General features: G+C 26.9%; 2 protein-coding genes across 2 annotated transcripts; both read right to left on the bottom strand.

Annotated features, from left to right (window-relative positions):
• Positions 1 to 505: 505 nt before the first annotated feature.
• LOC145849110 (2-hydroxyacyl-CoA lyase 2-like) lies at positions 506 to 12,224 on the bottom strand. The gene is made up of 15 exons (XM_082954191.1): positions 12,009 to 12,224; positions 10,543 to 10,744; positions 8,777 to 8,905; positions 8,420 to 8,557; positions 8,000 to 8,083; positions 7,751 to 7,881; positions 6,919 to 7,054; positions 6,604 to 6,677; positions 6,118 to 6,222; positions 5,785 to 5,935; positions 5,616 to 5,689; positions 5,378 to 5,490; positions 5,056 to 5,212; positions 2,990 to 3,095; positions 506 to 1,072 (listed from the first exon to the last, which is right to left on the bottom strand). The coding sequence occupies exons 1-15, from the start codon at positions 12,138 to 12,140 to the stop codon at positions 897 to 899; spliced, it is 1,908 nt and encodes a 635-aa protein (XP_082810317.1). The 5' UTR covers positions 12,141 to 12,224; the 3' UTR covers positions 506 to 896.
• Positions 12,225 to 12,228: 4 nt separating this feature from the next.
• LOC145849111 (small ribosomal subunit protein uS14m-like) lies at positions 12,229 to 12,999 on the bottom strand. The gene has a single exon (XM_082954192.1). It carries the CDS (start codon positions 12,984 to 12,986, stop codon positions 12,357 to 12,359), a length of 630 nt encoding a protein of 209 aa, XP_082810318.1. The 5' UTR covers positions 12,987 to 12,999; the 3' UTR covers positions 12,229 to 12,356.
• Positions 13,000 to 23,388: the final 10,389 nt, after the last annotated feature.

Raw genomic sequence — 23,388 nt, 5'->3', positions numbered from 1 at the left:
AGGTATAAAAACATTAATTTTATTAGCTTAGATCTTAGAACAAGTTAAATTAAGTTCAAAATACTCTGCTGAACTAATATTTCTGCTTGTCGTGCTCCTTTTTGAACAGAAATTCATTTGACTACAAAGAATTACTTGGAAGCTTTCACAGAAGATATGAAAGTTAGTAACAAATTTTTCATATCCATTATATTTTTTTAGTCTAAAATAATTGCTTATTAAACTAGTTTGTTGATTTTTGTGAAACAGCTTTATTTTCAAAACTTTATTCAGTTACTTTCGCTAATTTCTTTACAATGTTTACAAAAAAAGTTTCTTTGAACAGGTGAAACCAAAACCCAATACAGACGGGTATAATTACTTTCTTAATTTTTGTTAGTATAGTTCAGTTTTTTTTTACTAAAAAAATCATTATAACTAGGCTCCCAAAGAAATAATGTAAAATATGTCAGTAACAACTGTAAACACTTTGAGCGTTTATTGAGTATAATAAAGCCAGGAAGTATAAATAAGTGAAATAACAAAAAAAATAACTGCAAGCATAGTAAATTAATGATTAGTTCAAGCTACAAAATATTGAAAAGTTGGTAAAAATTTAACATGTTAACATTTTTTGTTTTAGTTGAAAATTTGAATTATTAATTTTTATTTGTAAATAAATGATATGCTTAAAAATAATGATAAAAGTTTCAGTTTTATAACGACGGAAATTAGCTGAAATAAAGTGGTTATAAAATTAAAAAATACATATATTCAATTCAAAACGATAACTTTAAAAACCTCAAATGTACTCATAATCATTGAAAAAATACTACATATATTGAAAGTTGAGAAAAAAGTGATTGTAGAAAATAAAAACCGTAAAATTAAGTTTAAAACAAGTATACATGTAAATATCAAACAGAGATGGATCCTTCCCTGAACTTGGTGCTCCCGATGAGCGTGTTGATGAGGAAAGGCTTCCCCTCCTCTCTTGTCGTCTTCAACGCGGCTTGCAACGCTCCCAACACTTTTTCGTCTTCCGTCAACTTCACCCCATCACCGCCGTATCCCTTGGCAACCACCTCGTAATCTGCATGGAAATCGTTGTGTGGTTGTAATTTAACAAAACTATATAAACTAGGAGTGAGCTACTTACGGCCCGCGGGCGCGAGTAAAAGTAACCGGCCTAAAAAAAATTTTCAAAGTTTTCTACGGAATCCAGCACGCCAAGGTCAATATTACAAAATTTGTATAAAACCTTGCATCATAAATTTTACAAAACAATACTGTAACACTTTGACCCCGGAAACATGTTTAAAAACGTTTTTTATTTCTGAGTACTAACAAAAGTACCATTTTGTTCTAAAATTTTCTTTTGATCCAACTCCGCTGTAATACCCTTTTTTCAAATTGCTCCAACCAAAATATTTTAAGTCTAATGATTTTACATATCAGTATCATTTTGGCATGACAAAGACATTCATAGCCAAGGATAAACCAAAAATGAGGGGCTTTATAGTTTGTAAACATTATTTTAAAGAACAGTATTTAGTTAGTTATAGTTTTCATAGGTTTTAACACAACTGTTTGATATTTTCAAAGTGGAATAGTTCAAGTTTTAAGCTTGGTAATATTTTATATAGGTCTAACTGTTTTTAATAAGGTGATATAAAATTTAGGTACATAAATACAATTTTTGTTGCTTTCAGTATAAGTTTTAGATAAAGATTAACTAAAATTTGTTAATTTTAAATAATATCCATGAAGCTACTTGTTCTGTTCGAATCGACATACATTTGTAAACAAACGTTTTCGACCTTAAACATCAACGAGAATAAATTACTTTCAAACCTAATCGACTTTTTAGTACACCTGCAGTAGGGTGTTTATAAAAAATTAAATTTTTGAGTTTTCAGTTCTACAAAACAAAAACAGTGTAATGTAAACTGTATGGGATCTTAAAAACTTCCACCTCGAATTTTTAAGCTTACAAGTGTTTTACATGTGGCAGTTCCGAGCGGAACTTAAGAAGATTTGAAGAAAGTTTCACGGAGGAATTTCATGAAAAAACTTAAAACTAGCAAAAATGATTAAGAAATAAAGAAAACCAAAAATGTTTTTGTGAAGCTTTCTTCAAATTGTCTCAATTCTGCACAAAGTGTTTTTTGATCACTGCCACATATAAAAACAATTTTTAGTTATAAAATCGAGAGGAGCATTTTTGAAGTCCCCTATATAGTTTACACTGGGGTTGTTTCCAGAAAATAGAGTCATGCTTCCGTTAAAGTTTCTTCAAATCTCCTTTAAATTCCTACAACATATTTTTATGACATTTCATGAACATAAAAGTTGTAGAGCTGAAACTCAAAAATCTCATTTTTTAGAAGTACCCTAACCTACGGTCTTTACTAACATTTTTCCACCTGACATGCAACCAAGTTTTAATTTAAACAACTAAACGATTCGATCAACCACAAGTGTTTCATCGACTTCTTATATATTTTTTATTTTTTACTAGTAAAATTGTATTTCATATCAAAATTACTTATTGTATTGTTTCTTTCATATGTGCAAAAGAATGTAAGTAATAATTACTAATATATTGAAATAAAAAAAACTATAGTGTGATATTCTTATTTTAGTTAACTAATAAAATAAATACTGTTAATGTAATATTCCAGCCCAGGGTTGCCAAAACTAATAACTCCGTAAACTTGATAAATCTTGTGTGTTTTTTACGCTCTAGTAGTCTTTGATAGTTTTTATGAAATTTATAGTATTATTGTATTAATTCGGCACAGGGTTACCAGAAATATAGAGTTCTGAATACTTAATATACATTAACTTAAAATATCATGATTGAGTAATTTATGTGAATTAAATGGATTTAGATTGCTCCGGCCAGGCTAATACCAAATTTTTCCGCATCCGGCCTGCCATCTAAAAACGTTGCCCACCCCTAGTTTAAACGATAAAAGCTTATGGAAACAGTCATATGAAAACTTACCAGTAAAAGAGAGTTCAGTTCCTACTGCACTGCCGAACATTGGGACTTGTTCCCTGGCGATCTGTGTCCAAGCTGCATCGTTACCCACCAATGCGATGACTGGACACTGTTGGTATTATAATGAAAATTTACGATTGACATGATAAATAACATACAATTATTTTTGTACTTATTACTTAAGATTGCAATCTAATGATGAAAAACATGTAGTAAATTTTATTCAAGTTTAAAGCAGAATTTACATGTTATAATTTTTCAAAAAAAAAAATAAACATAAGTTATTTAAAACATATTAGTTACTTACATAAGTTGAATTCCTTTTAAATTAAAACTTGTAGAACAAACTTGTTTTATGAAATAAAAAAAATAGTTCATTATAAAACTGGTCAGCTTATAGTATTCACAATTTGATTGATTATCTGTAGTTAAACCGAAACCTTATACATATTAATATTTTGAAATATGAATATTTAAGTATAAAGTTTTATACAGGGTTGCCACTCATTTTTTCAAAATTTTTCCAGGTCTTTCAAACTTCTTCCAGGTTTTTAAATTTAAAGGTTTAAAGTATACATTTTTGGATCTATTTTTAGTGTAAAGTGAAATTTAAGGTAAGAAACTGTGTTCAATAGTATAAAAAGATTGAAAAGATACTGTAAAGCTACTTAAAATGTATTTTTTAATAAAATAATTTTTGGTGATGACAAATTTTTTTATCAATATGATAATTTTTTTGAGTCAAACCGAAATTTTACTACTGAACATGTTAAAATTCTTTAAAATTCCAGGTTTTTCCAGGTTTTTTGTTCAAAGTTCCAGGTTTTTCCATGTTTTTTTTGCCTAAATAGTCAAATTCCAGGTTTTTCCAGGATTCCAGGTAAAGTGGCAACCCTGTTTAAACTTACTTTTTAATTTTAATGTTTGAATTACAAAACTAAATATTACAAACCATAAATAATGAATCCTATTTATTCGACAAAAATATCATAGTTCGAAATATTAAATTCTCACGCTTACCAACCTTTAACTATCAAAGCTTATTTTATTAAATAGATACATAACTAAAACATCAAAAAAAGATTCAAGAAAATTTCTAAATAACTTTTAAATTTTTTTTTTTAACTAATATTTAATGAACAGTTTCTAAAATACTACAGATTTTATTTAGCTTAGAATTTTTTTTTTAATATTAAGTTTTTATAATTATCAATCAAAATTAACTATTTTTAATATACAATATCAATCAAAGTTATTTGGTTGAAAACTTTTTTAAACCAAGTTAAAACAAGATACTACAAAATGTCAAGAGAATTTAAAAGCTATGATAGTTTCAAATGAAAAAAAAAACATGTTATTTAAAAACTTTAGCTAAAGATATATTATTTGTGTTTAAATAATTTTATTTAAATTAGTATTTTACTAGAATGTTAATCTAATAGAAAAAAAACTATTAGTACTATATAAATGTAACAAAAGTATAAACCACAACTTTTGTAAACTACCAAAAGTAATTTACGATAGCACTATAAACGAACTTATTTAATCAACGAACAAACAAATTTACACATTGCTATCAAATATAAAGCACACATAAGTACAAAGTTCAACTAAATTGATTATTTATTTATAAACGTTACTTAAAAATTTGTACATTTGTGTAACTAAGTTTATAATTAAAAATAGTATTCACTTAAAATAAAAATCATTTAATACGTGTTATAGAATTACTTTTACATACGTTTTACTTGATGGTACTTTTAAAAAATGTTTAAAAAAAACTGGATACTTTTGAACACAAAAAAAATAATAAATACCAAGTGTTTATAAAATTAAAAAACTATCGGGTATTCATCAAACTTTATAGTGACATTTTGTTTCAAATAAATTTTATTGATATAAGAATAATAGAACTCATTTGTAGTACTATAGTTTTTTTTATTGAAAACTAATTAAACAAACTTAAATTTAAAATGATCTACTTAATATACACAGAGAGATAGCTGAACAAAACAAACTTTCAAATAATAAAAATATTACACTAAGAACAGTAACAACAAAAAACAAACTTTGTGCCTCGTGAAAGTGTCGAATTCAGCAACGGAGTATCCGAGCGATCCGTCCCCGTAAACAATCCAAACGTCGTGATCTGGAAACAACAGTTTAGCTCCTAACGCGAAACCCCCACCCACTCCTAGTGTGCCGAACGCGCCAGGATCCAACCATCTTTGTTTTAATGAAACTATTGTTAACTTTAACTATCAAGTTTACATTATTTCTATAAAAAAGGTATATTATTTAAGTTTACAATTAAAAAAACTTATAACTAAACATCATTAACAGAAACATTAGAAAAAATCTAAATATTGAAAACAAACAACAATTACAAACTTTAGTGGTCCCCTCGGACGTAGTATGTAAGCTGCACTTCCGACGAAATCTCCACCATCAGCAACTAGAATTGTTTTCTCTGCATCCATAATTTCTTCTGCTTGGAACAATACCTGGCAAAGTTGATAGAAATATAAACATCCAAGTTGAAAGTGGTATTTTTACGAAAAAAAAACATCAGCTTTATCTAAATGTACATTTTTCTAAACATAATTAAAAGTAATTAATTTTTATTCACCTTTAATGGATTTAAGTGCACATTAGTTGGTTGTTTTGACATTTCAACATTCTTCTCATCCTTTACTGTATCACCTTTAAAACAATTTTTAAGTTTCTATACCAAAAAACAAACAAACTATCAAAAATATTTAAGTTTTTTTTTTTTTTTGATTGTACTAAATTATTACTTTGTTTTAGTTGATTGAGCCAGCTTATGGGCTGCTGATAGGCGGTGTTCAGTTTCAATTTTTCACTGACAGCTACGATGAACGAGGCAACATCAGCTTCAACCGCCATCGTTGGCTTCCAAAACATATCGCTGTTCTTGTATAACTGCGTCTAAAATTTAATTTTGTTTAATTTTATATATTGCGTATATATTACGGTTTAAGATGAAAAGTTTAATAAGAAATACCAAGTTTAAAAGTATATTCCAACTACTAATTTTAAATATCTAGTAAATTCACGAACTAATTACTAAAACTAATAATGAATACTAACTAATATTTGTATAACTATACCTTGTTTCTATTAACGCTAATAATTTTAGCTTTTCTTGGCAATACTTTTCCGTATCCAAGTCTGAAGTCACATACATTTCCCGCAAGAATTATGAGATCAGCTTCCTAGAATAATAAAAAATCATTAAAAAATACTTTGTTACAACTACCAACAATAAACACTGATTAAAACTTTATAATTGTAAAACTTATTAGTTCAAAAGTTGTGTTAGACATTTACAAAAAAGTTTAAAACGATTTTTCAACTGAAAAGAAGACTTAAGACCGAAACATTTATAAATTAGAGTATCAAAAGTCTTAAAAATAAATATCTTAAAAAACTACAGTTTTTTTTTTTTTAATCAAAATTAAATTTTTACAAAGCTGAGTTTTAATGTCAAGTAAAAAACTAAAATTTTTTATTTTGAATTTTTCGCTAAAACATAATATTAAGTTGCAAAACTTTTAAGGTAGTTTATAAACAATTAAGACTATATTAATACAAACTTTTAGTGCAGCTCTTCTATTATGTCTTATGTGAAGAGGACTATTTCTTCCTAGTAAACCTCGAGTCATACCACCTATTCAAAGTATTAAAAAACTGAACACCTCGATTTCTCAAAAGACATTGAACATAAAAATTGAATCATTTTTTTATTTATAATAAGATTTTGTATTTAAAACTTTTAATGCTCTAAATGTAAGCCAGGTCTTCAGTCAGATTATTAACAAACTACTTTAACCAACATTTCAGTATATAAAAAAGATGTTCTATAACTTCTACACCATAACAATGTATGCAAAATTATTACTAGACATAACCTAGGAAACATGGAATGGCAATATGCTCAACACATTCACGCAGCTTGTCAGCAGGCACGGGGGGCAATACTGCCTGGCTTCCAAATACAAACACCGGTCGTTTCGCTCTAACAAGCATGTCTACACAGCTGTCTACCTGGAATTGTGAGATTAAAATAGTGGGAAATTAGTAAAATTCAGTTAAATTAGACGGTATAGAACAAAAAGTCACAATTAGAAATATTACAAATAAAATAAGCACATGTAGTTGAAAACAATTTATTTTATTTACCGTTAGTATAATTTTGAAGTTATTTTTTAAAGTTGTTTACTGATTTGAATAACACGAAAGTAAAAGATGTTAAGTAAATCATAACAAGTAAAACATAACAAGGCGTTAAGTTTTGAAGATTTATATAAGCAGAGCTAATATAAAAATCAAGACAACAGTTTTTCTAACACAAATATTTTTTTAATTTACGTCATACTTTGAAAATTTGACTCCAAAGATCTGTCCAGCGTTCATATTTTATGATTAGCGAAACGCCGTAAGTCAATAAAGTATTTGCGTACAAAATCAGTTGCTTTTAAACGAAAGTATAAAATAAATAGAGTTTAATTTATAGTTAAAAAGAAACTGTTGGTTCATACAACTATACATGTCAGATTTTATATAACAATAAGATAAGTTCAATCAACTTGCTAGTTTTTGTTTAAAAAAATTGTTTAATTTACTTTATTTGAAGACAGACTTAGCAACACTTAAGGAAGTAAAAGTTACATGATACAAAAGAAAAACAAAACTTTCACCAAAACAAATTCATTAGTTTAATTGTAAAGTAGAGCAACAAACCTGTTCTTGAGTGGCTTTAGGAACTCTTACTGGAAGTGGAGTTGAATCTCTGTGTTCAAAAGCTCCGGCAAACAAGTTGCACAAATAATTGCTCAAGTACCAGTTCACTATGTGCTGCTGTATGTTCTTCGCTGTATGAAATCAGTACTATTTTTAAAACAAACTACTTTAGTTTTCACAGAAAGCCAATAAATCTTAGTTTTTAGCCAAAGTTTTCAACAATGAATATAGTGAGATATTTAAAAATACCTTTTCCTCCACTGGCTCCTATTTCTCTTTGTACAAGTTCGTATGGGTACAATGTATCTATGGGAAACTCAACAAATACCGGACCTAAAAAATACTAACTTAGTAATATATTGTTATCTATTTAAAGGTACAATTTCAGAAAAAAATGTTTTACTTAAGAATTTAATTATTAAGATGACATCAAACTTAACAGAAATACTTGAAATTATTCACTCCCATTAACATAACCAGACATTTTCAGAAAAAGTATAGTAAAATTTATCACCCAATTTTTTAATGAGAAACTAAAATCTCATAATATTAAGATAACAGTGGTAAAGTCTTAAAAAAATTTATTAATTATTATCAAGCCTAACTATTAAAATTTTTTAAATAAACTTTTTAACAAAACTTAAAAAAAATAGTCTTTAAAAAAGTTACCCGGAGTACCGGATTGTGCTTCCATCAACGCTTGTTTCAAAATAGGCACAATGTCTCTTATTCTGGTAACAGTGGCGGTGAACTTACACAGTGGCTTGAACAACGCCATTTGATCAATATCTTGCAATGCTCCCCTACCTAGTTGTTGTAAAATGTAGGGTAATGAGAACTTTATAACTCAAGTAAATAAAACTTTTTTTATTTGGTTTAACTTTAGTTTGAAAAAAAACTAAGAGACTGATTCAAAGTTTAATTGAACTAGATGATTAAAAAATAACTTAAAAACATTACAAATAATTAAGCACGTATAGTTTTAGACATTTTATTTTTTTTTCTAAAATACAACTTTTAATTTACCTTTTAAAATGCTAGCTGCAGCGCCACCCAGAAGAAGTATTGGCGATTCAGCCATCTGAGCGTTTTTTATTGCTGTTACAGTGTTTGTCAGTCCCGGGCCAGCAGTTACTGCAGCTACTCCAACGCTCCCTGTTCGTATAGATAAGTTGAAAAATTAGTACATAAACCTTTGAAAGTTACAACAAACAGGGAATTTCAAAATCGATTTGTAGACAGAAATTTAAATCAATAATTTATTTATTGATACCAAAAAATCATACAACTATTAGCGCTACTTTTTTTTATAAAAGTAAAAACAAAGTTAAATTCAGCCGATAAAAATATAATAAAATTAATTGTTTGCAACCTATAAAACTAAGTTTAATAATTTAGGAAGAGGGCATTGCAAAACAGCTTGCCTTAAAAAGAATAATATGTTAGATTCATGAATAGCATAACTAATAAATCTATCAGAAATAACAGGTTTTGTAAATTACAAAGTTTAACTAAAATAATATATTAAACAATCAAATGTACCCACGGTTAAAATTTTAAACAGTAAGAATAGCCTTGAAGAAATAAAATACTAGCTACAAAAAAACTAAATACAACGGTAATTCAAAACTAAAGTTAAATAATTCTAAAATACAGAAATGAGCATTATTACTATTCTTGTTATATAGAAATCTTCGTTGAACTTAACGGCCTGAATAATGAGCTTAATAAGTGGATTCTTTTAGAATTTTATTTCTGAAGCTATGCATGTCTTTGTTGTATTTAGTTTTGAAGTTTCTTGCCGTGGATTCAGTATAATGCAGTTTTTTATTATTATATGTGACAGTAGCTTTGTATATGAATTTTTAGAAAGGCATTTACCTTCCACTGGGCATGAAGATTTCTTCTCAATGTTAGGCATACATGAACAACTGATTTTAATTGTGTTACTTAAGAGAATTTTATTGAAAGGTCCGTTTTTAGGGAAATGCTTGTCTACTATTTTTAGAAATTCTTTACTTATGGTGGTCTTTAATGTGGAGCTAAAAGGGGGGTTGTAAAAGATCACTTACTTTTTCTTCTTTTTCTACCAGCCGTATCATCACTTTGTTTTGTTAACTAGGACATTATTGAAGCCACTGCTTTTCAATGCCTTCTCATATAGTTCCTTGTATTTATTAAACATGGCTTTGTTTTTTGACAAAGCCTATAATCTGTCTTGTATCATATTAGATAGTTCTCTTTTGATGTTTGTGCGGATGGTTGGAGTTCATATTTATGTATTTTCTTTTGTATTGAATTTTCTGTGGGGATGATAAAGTCATTCTGTAAATCAAGTGATACATCCAGGAAGTCTATCTTGCTGCTATCTAATTTGATCTTATTTTTAAATTTTGTTCAGAAAAAAAACTGCTCTAATATACTTTCTTTATTTTTACTATGATTCTTTTTCATCATTTTTTAATTATTAAAAATCCATCATCGCGATACTAACCAAAATTTTCTTTAAACTTTGTTTTTATATATCAGAACTGCCTCGCAGAAGTTTAGTATAATCTATGTCTGAGATGGTTATTTTCGTATATTTCTTTGGAAATTAACAAATGTTAAACGAACTGATTAAAAAAGCTTGTAAAGATACTAAACACTTACTAAGCTGATTATGATAAACTAAAATTAATACATTTTACTAATATTAATTCAAAATTATTAAAATATAAACGTAATGAATACATGTTTATTGTAAACTAATTTATAATTTACTTTTTTTAATTCCAACTAAAATAAATAACCAGATAGTCTAGCTACTGAATCGGCAGCAAACACAGCAGTAGCTTCATGTCTTACATCAACAATTTTCACACCTTCCTTTTTGCTGGCTACTAAAATAGGCGATATATGACCACCACACAGTGTGAAAATAAACTTGACGTTGTGAGACTTCAACACTTGTGCTACAAGTTCTCCACCGTGATGCTTGGACTTAGTGTCCACCTTAAAAAAGGTTAGGAATTTATATTCATTTGTGTCTTAAACAAACAGTAATAAAAAAACAATTAAAAAATATTTAAAAAATAATTAATTATGCAAAACATAAATTAGATTGAAATCTATTTAAAGCAACAAAAACTACTTATTAAAACAATTTTACCTTCCTTAGTTTATCATGTACAATTGTATAAATTATTATACTAATTTGAAGCACTTCAACTCAAATTTTTTTAAATTGAATTTTGCAGTTTTATTTCAACAGAAGAACCAAATTGAATTATATAAAAAATAAAAAAGAAAATACATCAAGTTTTAAACTAAACTTTACTATATAAGCTATGATCAAATCAAAAATTTAAAGATCATGGAGTCTCTCTTTAAATTAAAGGGCATAGGGGGGGAGGGGGGTAAACACCCTTTTTTGGTTTTTGATCTTATTTTATATAGTTTTTACTAAGCTACAAAATGCTTTTTACAGATTTAAAAAATTCAAAATATTTTTTCAGATATAGCCGGTCAAAGTCGGAGGCAGCAATAGGTTTATTATGGGAGGCACAAACTAAAACGGCAAATAACTAGAAATCACTAAAAATCTATCTCCTCCTACGTTTTTTGAGATAACTACCTCAAATTTTCAGGACATGTTCCTTGATATATTTAGAAAATTCTGTCAGAAGGAATTTTAAAAAAATTAAAAAATAAACAAAAAAAACATTTATTTTTTTGTTTTTTTGTTATAAAATTTTTATTTTTTAATTTTTTTAAATTCTGTTCCAACAGAATTTTTTAAATATTGCAAGGAACATTTCCTGAAAATTTGAGGTAATTATCTCAAAAAAACGTAGGAGGAGATAGATTTTTAGTGATTTCTAGTTATTTACCGTTTTAGTTTGCGCCTCCCATAAGGAACCTATTGTTGCCTCCGACTTTGACCGGCTATATCTCAAAAATTATTTTGATTTTTTTTAATCTGTAAAAAGCATCTTCTAGCTTAGTAAAAACTATATAAAATAAGATCAAAAACCAAAAAAGGGTGTTTACCCCCCCCCCCCCCCCCCCCACTATGCCCTTAAACCATTAACTGTAAATACACTTACTCAAATGATAACAATTAAAATAATACTTGAACGACCATTATCCAAATTTTAATAGAAGTATACACTATCTTGAATAAAAAAGATTCACTATATACAAACATTTAAAGGTTTAGAACTAACTTCTGTTATCCAAATTAAGCTTTTCAAATACTAATTATACCATTGCTTACTTTGTGAAATAATTGATAAATTATGCCAAACTTTTGAAGAAATGTTGTCACAAGTAAAACTATGAATGCAATTACTGCAACAATTATGTTTTGATACAATGGTGTTAGTGATAAGTCCACCTCGTTAGCCATTGCTGCGTTAATAAAAATCTAAATAATACTTGAATTGTTTTTTTAACCAAGTATTATTATAATATTATTAAAAATGTTTCCTAATGTACTGAAAAGAAAAATATATGTTTACATTTTTAGAACAATAGCTTAAAAAATATTTAATTATAAACTTTTACGAAATATTCTATTGGGTGCAAAATTCTAGTTATCTATTGACTATTAGCTAAATCAAGTTTAGTAATTTCTTTTATTAGAAATTCTAGTTAGTCTATTTGTGTCATTGTTGACACCCCAAACAGCTCTTGTAGTGCCTGCTGCCATCCCATGATCTGCCATTTGGCGGAAAACAAATCTGCTGGCCCTCCACCTTACTTTCTTTCCGCGTTTTCTTCCAGTAAAGGCACAACCATTTTTCACTAGCTTCTCATTTGAATCAACTGGTAATGTGTGAAGCTCAACATCTGCAACCTGTTTTAAATCATTTGGCAAAAATCCATTAAACCTCAATGACTGAAGCCTTAATCTCAAGTCCCCATAATAAGTGGCCACTGCCCTTCTTCTTGCATCCTTTTGCTGCATCCACTTGGTGTGCCACAGCGTTATACTTTTGCGGTTCATGTCCCCTCTTCTTTGCCATGAATACATTGACAAATTCTCAGGCTGGTGCTTGTAGGCAACAGTTTCAAAGTCTGGAGGTTTTGGTCCCCCTTTTGGCTTGCTTGCTGAGGAAATCATGTCAAACTTCAGCTTACTTAATGGTATTTTCCTTCTTTTATTCAAATCTGTCCACACTGAAGCAGCTTGAATGTTGAAAGGTGATTGCATTAACTTCATACATGATCCAACTGTTCTACTTAACATCATATGTGCTTAAAAAATTTCTAAAAATAAAATTATCTTTAATATATTATTTATGTGTACAAAACAAACATTACTCAAAAACTAAGATTGATTAAACAAGTTTTTGGTTTAAAATAAAGCTAGCTATTTTATATATAAAAATGATGAAACATGCAGCATAAAAAGAAATATTACTTTAAAGATTGTAAAAAGCATTTTAGTTCTAATATCTATGAGTTGCTATTAAAACTTAAACTATAAGTTATCTACAATTTTAACTTGTAAAAATAACTATAAAGTATAAGAACTAAGGACATATAAAAGATAATTTACAATAAAGTAAGGTATGGATTATAAAGCTAACATATATCATATCAAATTTTCTCAAGATAAAACAACATTAAATCCTATTTTTTAGTATTGTTTTACACAACTCATATCATACTGTATAAGGAAAAAAACACTTTGAGAGAAATTGATTAGTATAAGTCAATATAAGCTTTTTACTATTGTAGGTTTATTTGAAATCATAAGACATTTCATACACAATTTTCATAAGTTGGCTGGAATTGTCAATATCAATGTTACCTTAACTTTTTTTTTTTTTACTTTAACAAAATTTTTATTAAAACAAACTCCGAAATACTTTGTAAACTTGGAAAATAATTTAAATTTAACAATTAAGACATCAGTACACCAGCTAACTATCAAAATAGACCAAGATCTAAAACTTCAAATTAACAATAATTAAAAGTTGTAAAAAAGTATACTTTTGTATATAAGGGTTTATAATATAAATTATATAAGGTTTTAATGAACTTTAGAACAAGTTGAAAAACTAACTTTGTAGTTTTGGTGAGATTTTAATCATGTGAATTTCTGAAAAGTTTCATTCCATAAAGGATTTTTTATTGTATAATATGGTAAACATTTTACCTATTAAGTTTGCTTTTGTAATATTGAAACAATCATAAAATTTATGAATTTAGAAATTTCATGAGATTATTATTATAGCACAGTAATTTTACAAACTAAAGGGTTGCCACTTTATGAGTCAAAAAAACTATCCTGAAATAGTCTTGAGCGACCTTAAACTGTTCTGAGTCATCATGAGTTTTTTCAAACTCTATAAAAAAAATACCTCATGAAAATTATAAAAAATCAAGTTTTTCAACAAAATTGGTTATTAATAACAAAACTTTGCAACTAAATAAACTAAACCTCATTCAAAAAAATAAAAAAACTGTTATGAGATTTTTGAAAAATCTTTAAACTATCCAGAGTTTTTTATAAAAAACAAAACTATGCTGAGTCAGCCTGAGCTTAAAAAATTCAAAGTATCCTGAGCTGTCCTGATGCATCCTGAGATTTTAAAAACTTCCAAATATCTTTAGTTGTCCTGAGTATTCTGAGTGTTTGACAACCCTGAAATTAACCTTAAAATTTCACAACTTGTGTTTTTCTTGTAGATAAAAAAATTAAGATGTTTTACAAACTTTTTAAAAACTGATTTAATTATAAAAAAAATTTTCTTGTGTTGACATTAGAGTATCAATAAATATACGTTTAGGGCTATTTTTATTTTGATTTTTAAAAATTTATAACTTTTTTTGTTATATATAGGAACAGGGGCAGAGCTGATATTTGAATGAAACGTGTTGCCTAATAATTTAGGGTTACATGCTAAAAATTAACTTTAAAAACTCTCAGAGTTGAAAAGTGCAAGATAGAATGTCAGTGGTTGACACATAAACTAGATATTGAAAATATGTTCAAATATGACTTAGGAATTTCTAAGCACAAATTCAAAAGAGATATATTTCCTGTTAATTTTAGCCTTATTTTACAAATATTAATAAAATACATACAGGGTTGCCAAATGTTTTTGGCAAATTTCTTGTAGGTTTAAAAAATTTCCTCCAAGTTTTACATAAGTACACATTTTTAGGTCTATTTTTAGCTTGAAGTTAAGTTTAAGCTAAGAAATTGTGTTTAATAGTATAAAAGAATAGAAAAGAAAATTTTTTGTCTATATGATGGATTTTTCAAGTCAAATTGAAGTTTTACTACTTAACATGTTAAAGTTGTTCAAAATTCCAGGTTTTTCCATTTTATTTTTCAAATTTCTCAAATTCCAGGTTTTTTAGCCTAAATTGTCAAATTCCACATTTTTCCAGACTAATTTTTTAGTAACCCTGTACACAATCATCTAACAAGATTTTTAGAAAAAAAAACTATTTTTCCCAGAGTAAATAGTCTTTATGGTCTTAATTCATTTACCTATCTTGGTCAGGGTTGCCACTCGTTTATTGAAATTTTTTTTTAGGTTTTCCAAATTTCTTCCAGGTTTTTAAAGGTACACATTTTTGGGTCTATTTTTAGTTTTAAGTTAATTTCTATTTCAGAAACTGTGTTAAATGGTATACAAATATTGAAAATATACTGTAAAGTTACTTTAAATGTGTTTTTTAATAAAAAAATTTTTGATAATGACAAAAAATCTTAAGTATATGATAGATTTTTTCTGTCAAATTAAAATTTAAAACTGAAAATGTTTAAATTATTAAAAATTCCAGGTTTTTCCAGGTAAAGTGGCAACCCTATTGGTTGAAAATTATGGAAAGAATTGCCCAGAAACTTAAAAGATCAGAGCTATTTTGGAGTATTTCAATTTGGACTGAGAGATGATTTACTTAAAAATCAATCAGAAAAATATCAAGCTTAATCTTTACATAACATTAGTTGAACTTATGTCTTTGTCATTAATGTTTGTACTTTCCTTTTTTAGGCTGATTGCTGTTTGTCTTAAAAACTGGGTGTAAGCAGAGCTAGATTGGTCTAGGTTGTTTTTTTTTTTTTTTGGTATCTAAAATATAGTAATCTTGCTTCATCCTCATTGAAAGTGTGATTAAACAAGTAGGTGTATTTTCATTATTTGTTGTACTAGATTTCAAGTGTTATACCTTTTTCAGAAATTATAGATTCTGAATTTAAGTGTATAAACTTCATATTTTTTTAGTTATACTGGTTGTTTAATTTTGTTTGTTATATTTTTTTTAGTTTTATATTTACATAAAGTTTATTTTAATCACTTCTTAAAACACTTTTCTATTATTTTATTTCAATTTTTCAGAGTATTAGTTAAGTTTTATTTTATTTTAGCTGTTAAGTAGTAGGATTGCTTTATTTTCTGTAATTTACAGGGTTGACAAATGTATTTGGCAAATTTTCTCCAGGTTTTTGAAAATTCCTCTAGGTTTTTAAAAGTACACATCTTTGAGTTTATTTTTAGTTTCAAGTTAAGTTTAAGGTAAGAAACTATGTTAAATAGTATAAAAACATTGAAAAGGTACTGTAAAGCTACTTTAAATGAGTTTTTTAATATAAAAAGTTAATGATGACAAAAACATTTTATCTGTATGATAGATTTTTTGTATCAAATTTAAGTTTTACTACATGACAAGTAAAAATTGTTAAAAATTTGAGGTTTTTTTTTTCATAACTTCTCAAATTCCAGGTTTTTTAGCCTAAATTGTCAAATTTCAAGTTTCCAGGTTTTTTGGCAACCCTGAATTTAAACAAATTCAATCAGATACTAATCCTAAATTTTACTAATTTATACTGAATTGTTTACAAATCAATAAATCACTAAAGCAAATCCTTAATAACATCAAATTTTTTCCTACCTACTAAAGCACATATACTAAAAATATATAAACACTATTTAAAAATACCTGGTGCTATTATGGTATTATGATTATACTAAATACTTTATTTATAGTGACATTACCAATTCTCCTCTTTTATTTAACTTTGAGTTATTTGTTGCATTTTTTGTGGTTGCTCTTGTAAAAAAGGACAACAAGAAAAATGTGAATGAAAATTATCATAAAAGTCAAAATCTAAGGGAGGAGATGTGTGGAGCCCATGGTCAATATTGTCAGTCTTTAAAAAAGAGTGCTAACCATTTTTGAACTTAATTAGTTTTATTTTAATGTATTTATAACTACTTTTAAGTTTTTTGATTTTTATTTTTTTATTTTTCATTATTGTTTTAAAGTTAGTTCAAAGTATTAACTACAAGAAAATGTTGTACAGCTTGATGCTTCTTTCTTTCATATACAAAAATAAGTTTATGACAGTTTAAGTTTAAAATTACTACAGTTTTTTATTTTCACTTTGATCACCATATATCTTTGGAAAACAAAATATATATTCTAGAACAGCTATATTTTAGGTAGTATAAATACTATGTGCTCTGCTTTAAAATAATTTTAACCTAGATTTTTTAATAGATAAACTGTAGAGTAAGCAAATCACTTACCTTGATGGGCAATTCACTTACCTGGATGGGACTTACATGAATTTCAATTCGAGATCATTATTATAGTTTACTTTTACACTTCTGTAATTTCAGTCAAATGTGAAGTGAAAAAATTAAAAAATGTTCCCTAAGTTGGTTCTTAAAAATTTTTATACCATTTAGTAAACAGCACAGAAAGCGCAAAAAATAATTGGTCCTAGGACCTAGAGCACGCAAAAACCTTAAAACCTTTCGGTTATTCAGTCGTACATCACTTGGATACAATTTAAAGTCTTGTCGATATAACTTCAGTAAAGAACCGGTTTTCACAAACTAGGCAATTACAGAAATTTAGGGGGCCATGAGCAGGCCACAAGGGGGTCGTCAAAAATTTAAACTTACTCTAGATGTTCTGGGGTTAATGATAACGAACAAAAAAAAATTTTTAGATATTTTTTGAGAAATCTTGTTGGAAGGGGTCATAGTTTTTTTTAATTTCTTTAAAGGGGGCCTTTTGAAAAAAGTTTGGGAAGCCCAGGTAAAGAAGAATTTTCATCTCTTATAAACATTTCGAAAAATTTGCAACTGCAGCTGACCTGTTTTAAAAAAAACTTTTAGCAAAAAAGCAAGTTTTAAAAAACATTTTTTGGAAAACTCTCTAGTACAGTGTCACAATTGTTCAAAAAATTTTACTATTTTTAAAGTTCTGTTGCTTTTTATTTTGAAAAAGTTTATAAGAAAAGTTCCAATTATAACCTAAAATAAAGTTATTAAGGTTGTCTTTGAACAACGAAAAAAAATTAATAGTTCAAAAACTTTCATAAAGTAATTTCACAAATTCTGGAAACTTATTAGTCAACCTTGAATTTCACAATTTTTGCTGTTTCACTAGTAAATAACAAAAAGAGTATTAAATGTTTACAGACTTTTCAAAAAGTGTTTTTCTCGTTAGCAGAAAAAAAACGTATTTAATATTTTTTATTTAGTAGTTTGTTTTTTCAATAAAAATTATTTATTAGCTAAAATAAAACTTAACATTTTAATTTTTCATTTTAAGAATTTGTAACCGCTAGTCTATAAAACAGTTTGATTAAGTCAAAAAGTATATTTTTGTTTTTCTAAAGGTTTCAAAAACTTAAAATGTTAAATATTTTACTATCAACTTTAGTAAAGTTTAAAACCTATACGAGACTACTTGTTTAACGCGATTTTGTCGAATTAGACATTCCTGTTTTATTTTGTTAGTCTATCACACAACAACTATAACATTAATACAATTGCAGTTTAAATAGTCATAATAAAAAACTAAACTATTATTGAAAGGTATGTTTTTGATGCATAATACACATATACAAAAAAAATATTATATTATAGTTTATTGAACGACAAAAATGACGCTCAAAATACTTTTTCCTATGACCTTGCGCACAAATAACCTTTCAGTCGAATCGTACACCATGGATACCTTTTAACGTCTTTTCTAGGAGATATATCAGCTTTTTAAATGCTAAGGTGTTTTTGGATGTTCGTTAGAAAAATCTATTCATTTAGATAGGGCAAGAAACTGAAATTTTTCAAAAATAATTGCAGAATATACGTTTTAAAGTTATCAAAGTGTGCAAAAAAAGTTAAATTAAAGGTTTTTGTTTTATACAAAACTTTCAGAACTTTTTTTTATAATACATAATTATAATCATAAAATAAACTATCATAAATTTACATTTCTAGCTTTTATGTAAGTCATTCCAAATAAACTTTTTTTTTCAACATTTTGGTTAAGTATGGATATAAAAATTAATTGAAGAATTTTTTTTAAATAAGTTATGTACAAACGAATAGTGCGTTTGAATATATTTAACACCGCTTTAAATATATTAAATGCATAGCAAATAGTTGAATTCTAATTTTATTGTACCTAGTTTACACTTTAAATAAGCTTAACAACAAGTTAAATGATTAAAACTAACTCTTTATATTGTTTAAAATTGGTTTATAAAAAAGAAATTAAATTAGTTAAATATTCTAAAACTTCAAACATTTAACTTAAAGTTGTTTTAAAATTTTAAAAGAGCAGTGTTAAAAAACAAAAGTGTTTGTTGGGGTTAGAGCAGGCAGACGACAAAAATATCATAAAATCTTATTTTACAATCTATTAATTACAATTACTATACAATAATAACCGTAAGGAAAACTCAAATGTTATATATATCAACAAAAAATCAAACCACCCAATAGTTATTAAAAAAAACTCCCAGAAATGATTGAAAATAGGATTAACAGACTCTTCAAAAGCGAATAAATATTTAAAAACTCTGTACCCACATACCAAAGTGCTTTAAATGTTTCAAATTTTAAACACATGCTAAAATACTCAGAAAGTAAAAACCCTCAAACTAAAAATAAATGAAAACCGAACAAGAAAAATCATTTACTTCAACCAACCCTTCTGCCTATTCGTTGAAACAAATTCAGGGAAAATATTCTTCTAACTCATCGATAAACATTTTAAAAATAATGAAGTACTCAACAAAATTATAAATTGCAAGATTTCATACAGCTGTATGAATAATATCAAAGTTATAATACAAAAAAAAAATTAAAAAAAAAGTAACATTTACAATAAAGAAAAAAAACTAAATCAATAACACCCCAACTTGTAATTTCCGATCTAAAAACTCCTGTCCTTTGAACAACAAATGTCTTATAAAACACGTTATTTACAAAGCCACTGCAATATCAAACAAAGGAATACATTGGGAGCACTGGTAATACATTTGAAAGCAGCTGGCACAACCATAACCACAGTTTAAACACTTACAAAGAAAACAGCACCGAACTAGCTAAACACATCTGGTTTTTAGAAAACAACAATATTAAGTATGATATTAAATAGAATATCATTCAACACATCGAGGAGGTAAGAAAAATCCACAGAATATTAGCACTTGCAGTCTAGAAAAGCTAGAACTAGCCAGAGCCAATAAAAGAAACAACTTAAACAAAAGACAGAACTGTTTGCTAAATGTCCACACTTAAAAAACTTCACTTTAAGACTTAAGCGCTTGCTAGCTAGTTTTGCATGTCATTTAATTTACTTAAATTCATTTTCATTTATAAATAAAAACTTTTTTTTGTCTTACTTAAATAACTTAATAAAACTCCAGCTTTAAATTACAAAAACTAAAAACTAGCAACAACTTAGTTCTAACCATATATTAGTTATGTCATAATGATAGAAGCAATATTATTAAAATAAAATTAATGCACTTTACAACTAGTTCGATTTAATTTCAGTCAGCTAGCAGCCTATCAAGTTATAAATTTAATTCCCTTTGTGTATGGTAATATGTAAGTAATTCAATTTATTTTTGCACTTTAAGCTGATTTTGTTTTTAAATCTAGTTCTTTCATGTTCAATACCTAAGTTAAAGTTTTCAATTTATTTAGTAATTATAGTACATACAGTTTTCACGTTTAAGGCTCAAAACTTTTTTTTATTATAGTATCTAAATTATTTACATTGTTTTTTATTTCTATGCCATTATTTTTTTTTCTGAGTTAAAAGTTTTTTACGAAGTTAAAAGTTTGATTTTTTTCCAGTTAACAGCTTATTCGGTATAAGTAGTTTGTAAAAATTAAAAACTTAAATCTTTTGTATGTTATAGTTTTAACTTTATTTAGTTTTTTGCCTTTAAGCTAATAATATATGCAAGGATTATTCCTTGGGCACAACAGGTCTCGACCAGGCGTGGTAAAATTTGAAAACCACTAATTACAGCTGTTTTTATCGCTATAGTAACTAGAAAGCTAAAGTAACAAAATATAGCTAATTTTCTTCTTTTATACTTTACATTGGATAAAATTTTATAAGCTAATCTTTATTACTTTTGTAAATATAAACTTACTTAAATTTCAAATTACAATGCACAAAAACAATTTTAACAACTTGATTGTAAAACTAAAACAGTTTATAATAATATTTTTACATACTACCTTTTTTTTTTCAAAAAAAAAAAAAAAAGTTTTTATTATATTATTTTTAGCTTAAAGTTTAAAAAATAAAACAGAGTAAAAATCTTTTAAATATAAAATAATTTTCATTTGTAACTTAATCTTTTATTCAACATTATTACTAATCAACTTTTTTTTTTGTATAAACTTTTTATAAAGTTAAATACATAAGTTTTTTAAGGTACAATAGACTTAAATGTTTTAATATCTTTATTGACTAAAAAAGTTAGAAACAACAATTTTAGAGAGCAATACTTTAATGTCTTATTTACAGTATAAAAAAATAAGTTTTGTTTTGTGCATGCTTTGTCCACAAATGAGAGTTGTAAATTATAGGCTAAATTGTTCTAAAGAAAAAACTATATAGTTTTAATTTAAGGCTACAAAATAAATCAAAGGTTTAAATAATGAAACTAGACATGTTTTAGTTTAAATTAATTTTGATATCCTCAGTATGAGAAACCCTATCTTAAGAATATAAACTAACTATTATAACTATTTCGAAAAGTTTGTTTACATTTTAGATTTAAAAATCCTACTGTCGGGATTTTTTATATAGATATATTTAATTTGCGACGCTTGTTACCATGTCTGGTCTCGACAATTAAAGTTTTAGAGACAAAGTTATTTTTTTTTATAGATCCCTTAGGGGTGAAACATTGTTGCCTTTGTGAATAAATAAATTTAAAAATTGAAGCTAATAATGTTTTTTAGAATTAAAAGTTTTACATTCATTATAAGTAAGTTTCAATTTAATGACTCAAAAGTTTCTCTGTTTATTATATTGTGTAAGTAGCTTGTTTTATTTCTTAACTTTTGAGCCACTAATGATTTTTTTAAATATAACAGTTTCACATTCAGTTTTTTTAATAAAATTCAGTTTTAGTATTTTATTCAAATTATTGATTAATTTTCTAACTAATATAAGTTTACAATTTCTAAATTACTTCTTTTGTTTTGCTTTATAGTATCTTCCATGTTTTGTTAAACTTTTATTTTTCAGATTAAAGTTGTAACTGAAGATCCCTTAAAGGGTTAAAACTAGTTTTGTAAATAAAAATCTTGAATTATTAATCTTGTATACAATACTGACTCATAATACGATAAGATATAACAAGGTTGAGCTTTCAAAAACTTTTTTTAACGAGGTTGTTTTTGTAAATCACTATTGCTAGATTTTAGCACAATATATTATAAAGGTTCTAAAAACGTATATTATATGAACAATATCTTGTCTGTCCTAGACAAGATATAAAAGGTATCCATACAGTGTGCGACTCGGTAACCAAAAGGTTCTTCGTGCACCATGTCCTAGGACCAAATACATTAAGCACTCATTTTTTTGTCGTTCAATGAACAAATATCTATCTTAAAACTAGAGTTTTAAGCATGATATACAAATAAATTAGAAACTTTATAAATCAGGACGGGTCAAATATGCACGAAGACAGCTTTGCACAGAGAGTCACTTTTGCACGAACGGTCAATTTTGCTCGAAAGTAAAAACAATAAAACAATTTACCGATTAAGGGCAAGGGGTTGCATATCAGTAATAGTTAAAAAAAAAGCAATTACTTTTTAGCTAGAGATTTAAGCATGATATGGAAATATAGTAGAAGCTTTATAAATAGGACCGGTAAAATAAGCTGGAAGACAGTTTTGCACGGAGAGTCACTTTTGCACGAAGGTCTATTTTTGACGGAGGGTTAATTTTACACGCGAGTAATCAAGATTAATTAAATTTAAAAATACTTTTGATAAAAAATTAAATTTCAAAATTAATAGTTTAAAGCGGGGTTTCCTAATCTTATTTTCAAAATACCTACCCCCTTTAACAAAATAAAAAAAAACTATGGCACCACCCTTTAACAACATTTCTCAAAAAACTACCGTTAAAAACGCCTAGGACCTTTTTTTGCTCGTCATCATCAACTCCAGAATATCTAGTTGTTTCAAATTATGGCTTCGAAGCCCCTTTTACAGCCCCTACATTTTCATAATATCTTGTAAACATTTCAAAACTACCAGCAAAAACGCCTAAGACTTTTTTTTTTGTTCCTTATCATAAACTACATGATATTTAGTGCAAGTTTTAAATTACGACCACTTCTT

The sequence above is a fragment of the Thalia democratica genome, chromosome 1, assembly GCF_965202585.1.
Source record: "Thalia democratica chromosome 1, ktThaDemo2.hap1.1, whole genome shotgun sequence".
Lineage (NCBI taxonomy): Eukaryota > Metazoa > Chordata > Thaliacea > Salpida > Salpidae > Thalia > Thalia democratica.
The sequence above is the reverse complement of the archived record's forward strand: the minus strand, read 5'-3'. Positions and strand labels throughout refer to the sequence as shown.

Coding starts and splice junctions, on each gene's coding strand:
- LOC145849110 (XM_082954191.1), bottom strand. CDS start 12,140: ATGGCTAACGAGGTGGACTTATCACTAACACCATTGTATCAAAACATA. Junction 10,745..12,008: donor TTTATCAATTATTTCACAAA/GTAAGCAATGGT, acceptor ACCTTTTTTAAG/GTGGACACTAAGTCCAAGCA. Junction 3,096..5,055: donor ACACTTTCACGAGGCACAAA/GTTTGTTTTTTG, acceptor TAATACCAACAG/TGTCCAGTCATCGCATTGGT.
- LOC145849111 (XM_082954192.1), bottom strand. CDS start 12,986: ATGATGTTAAGTAGAACAGTTGGATCATGTATGAAGTTAATGCAATCA.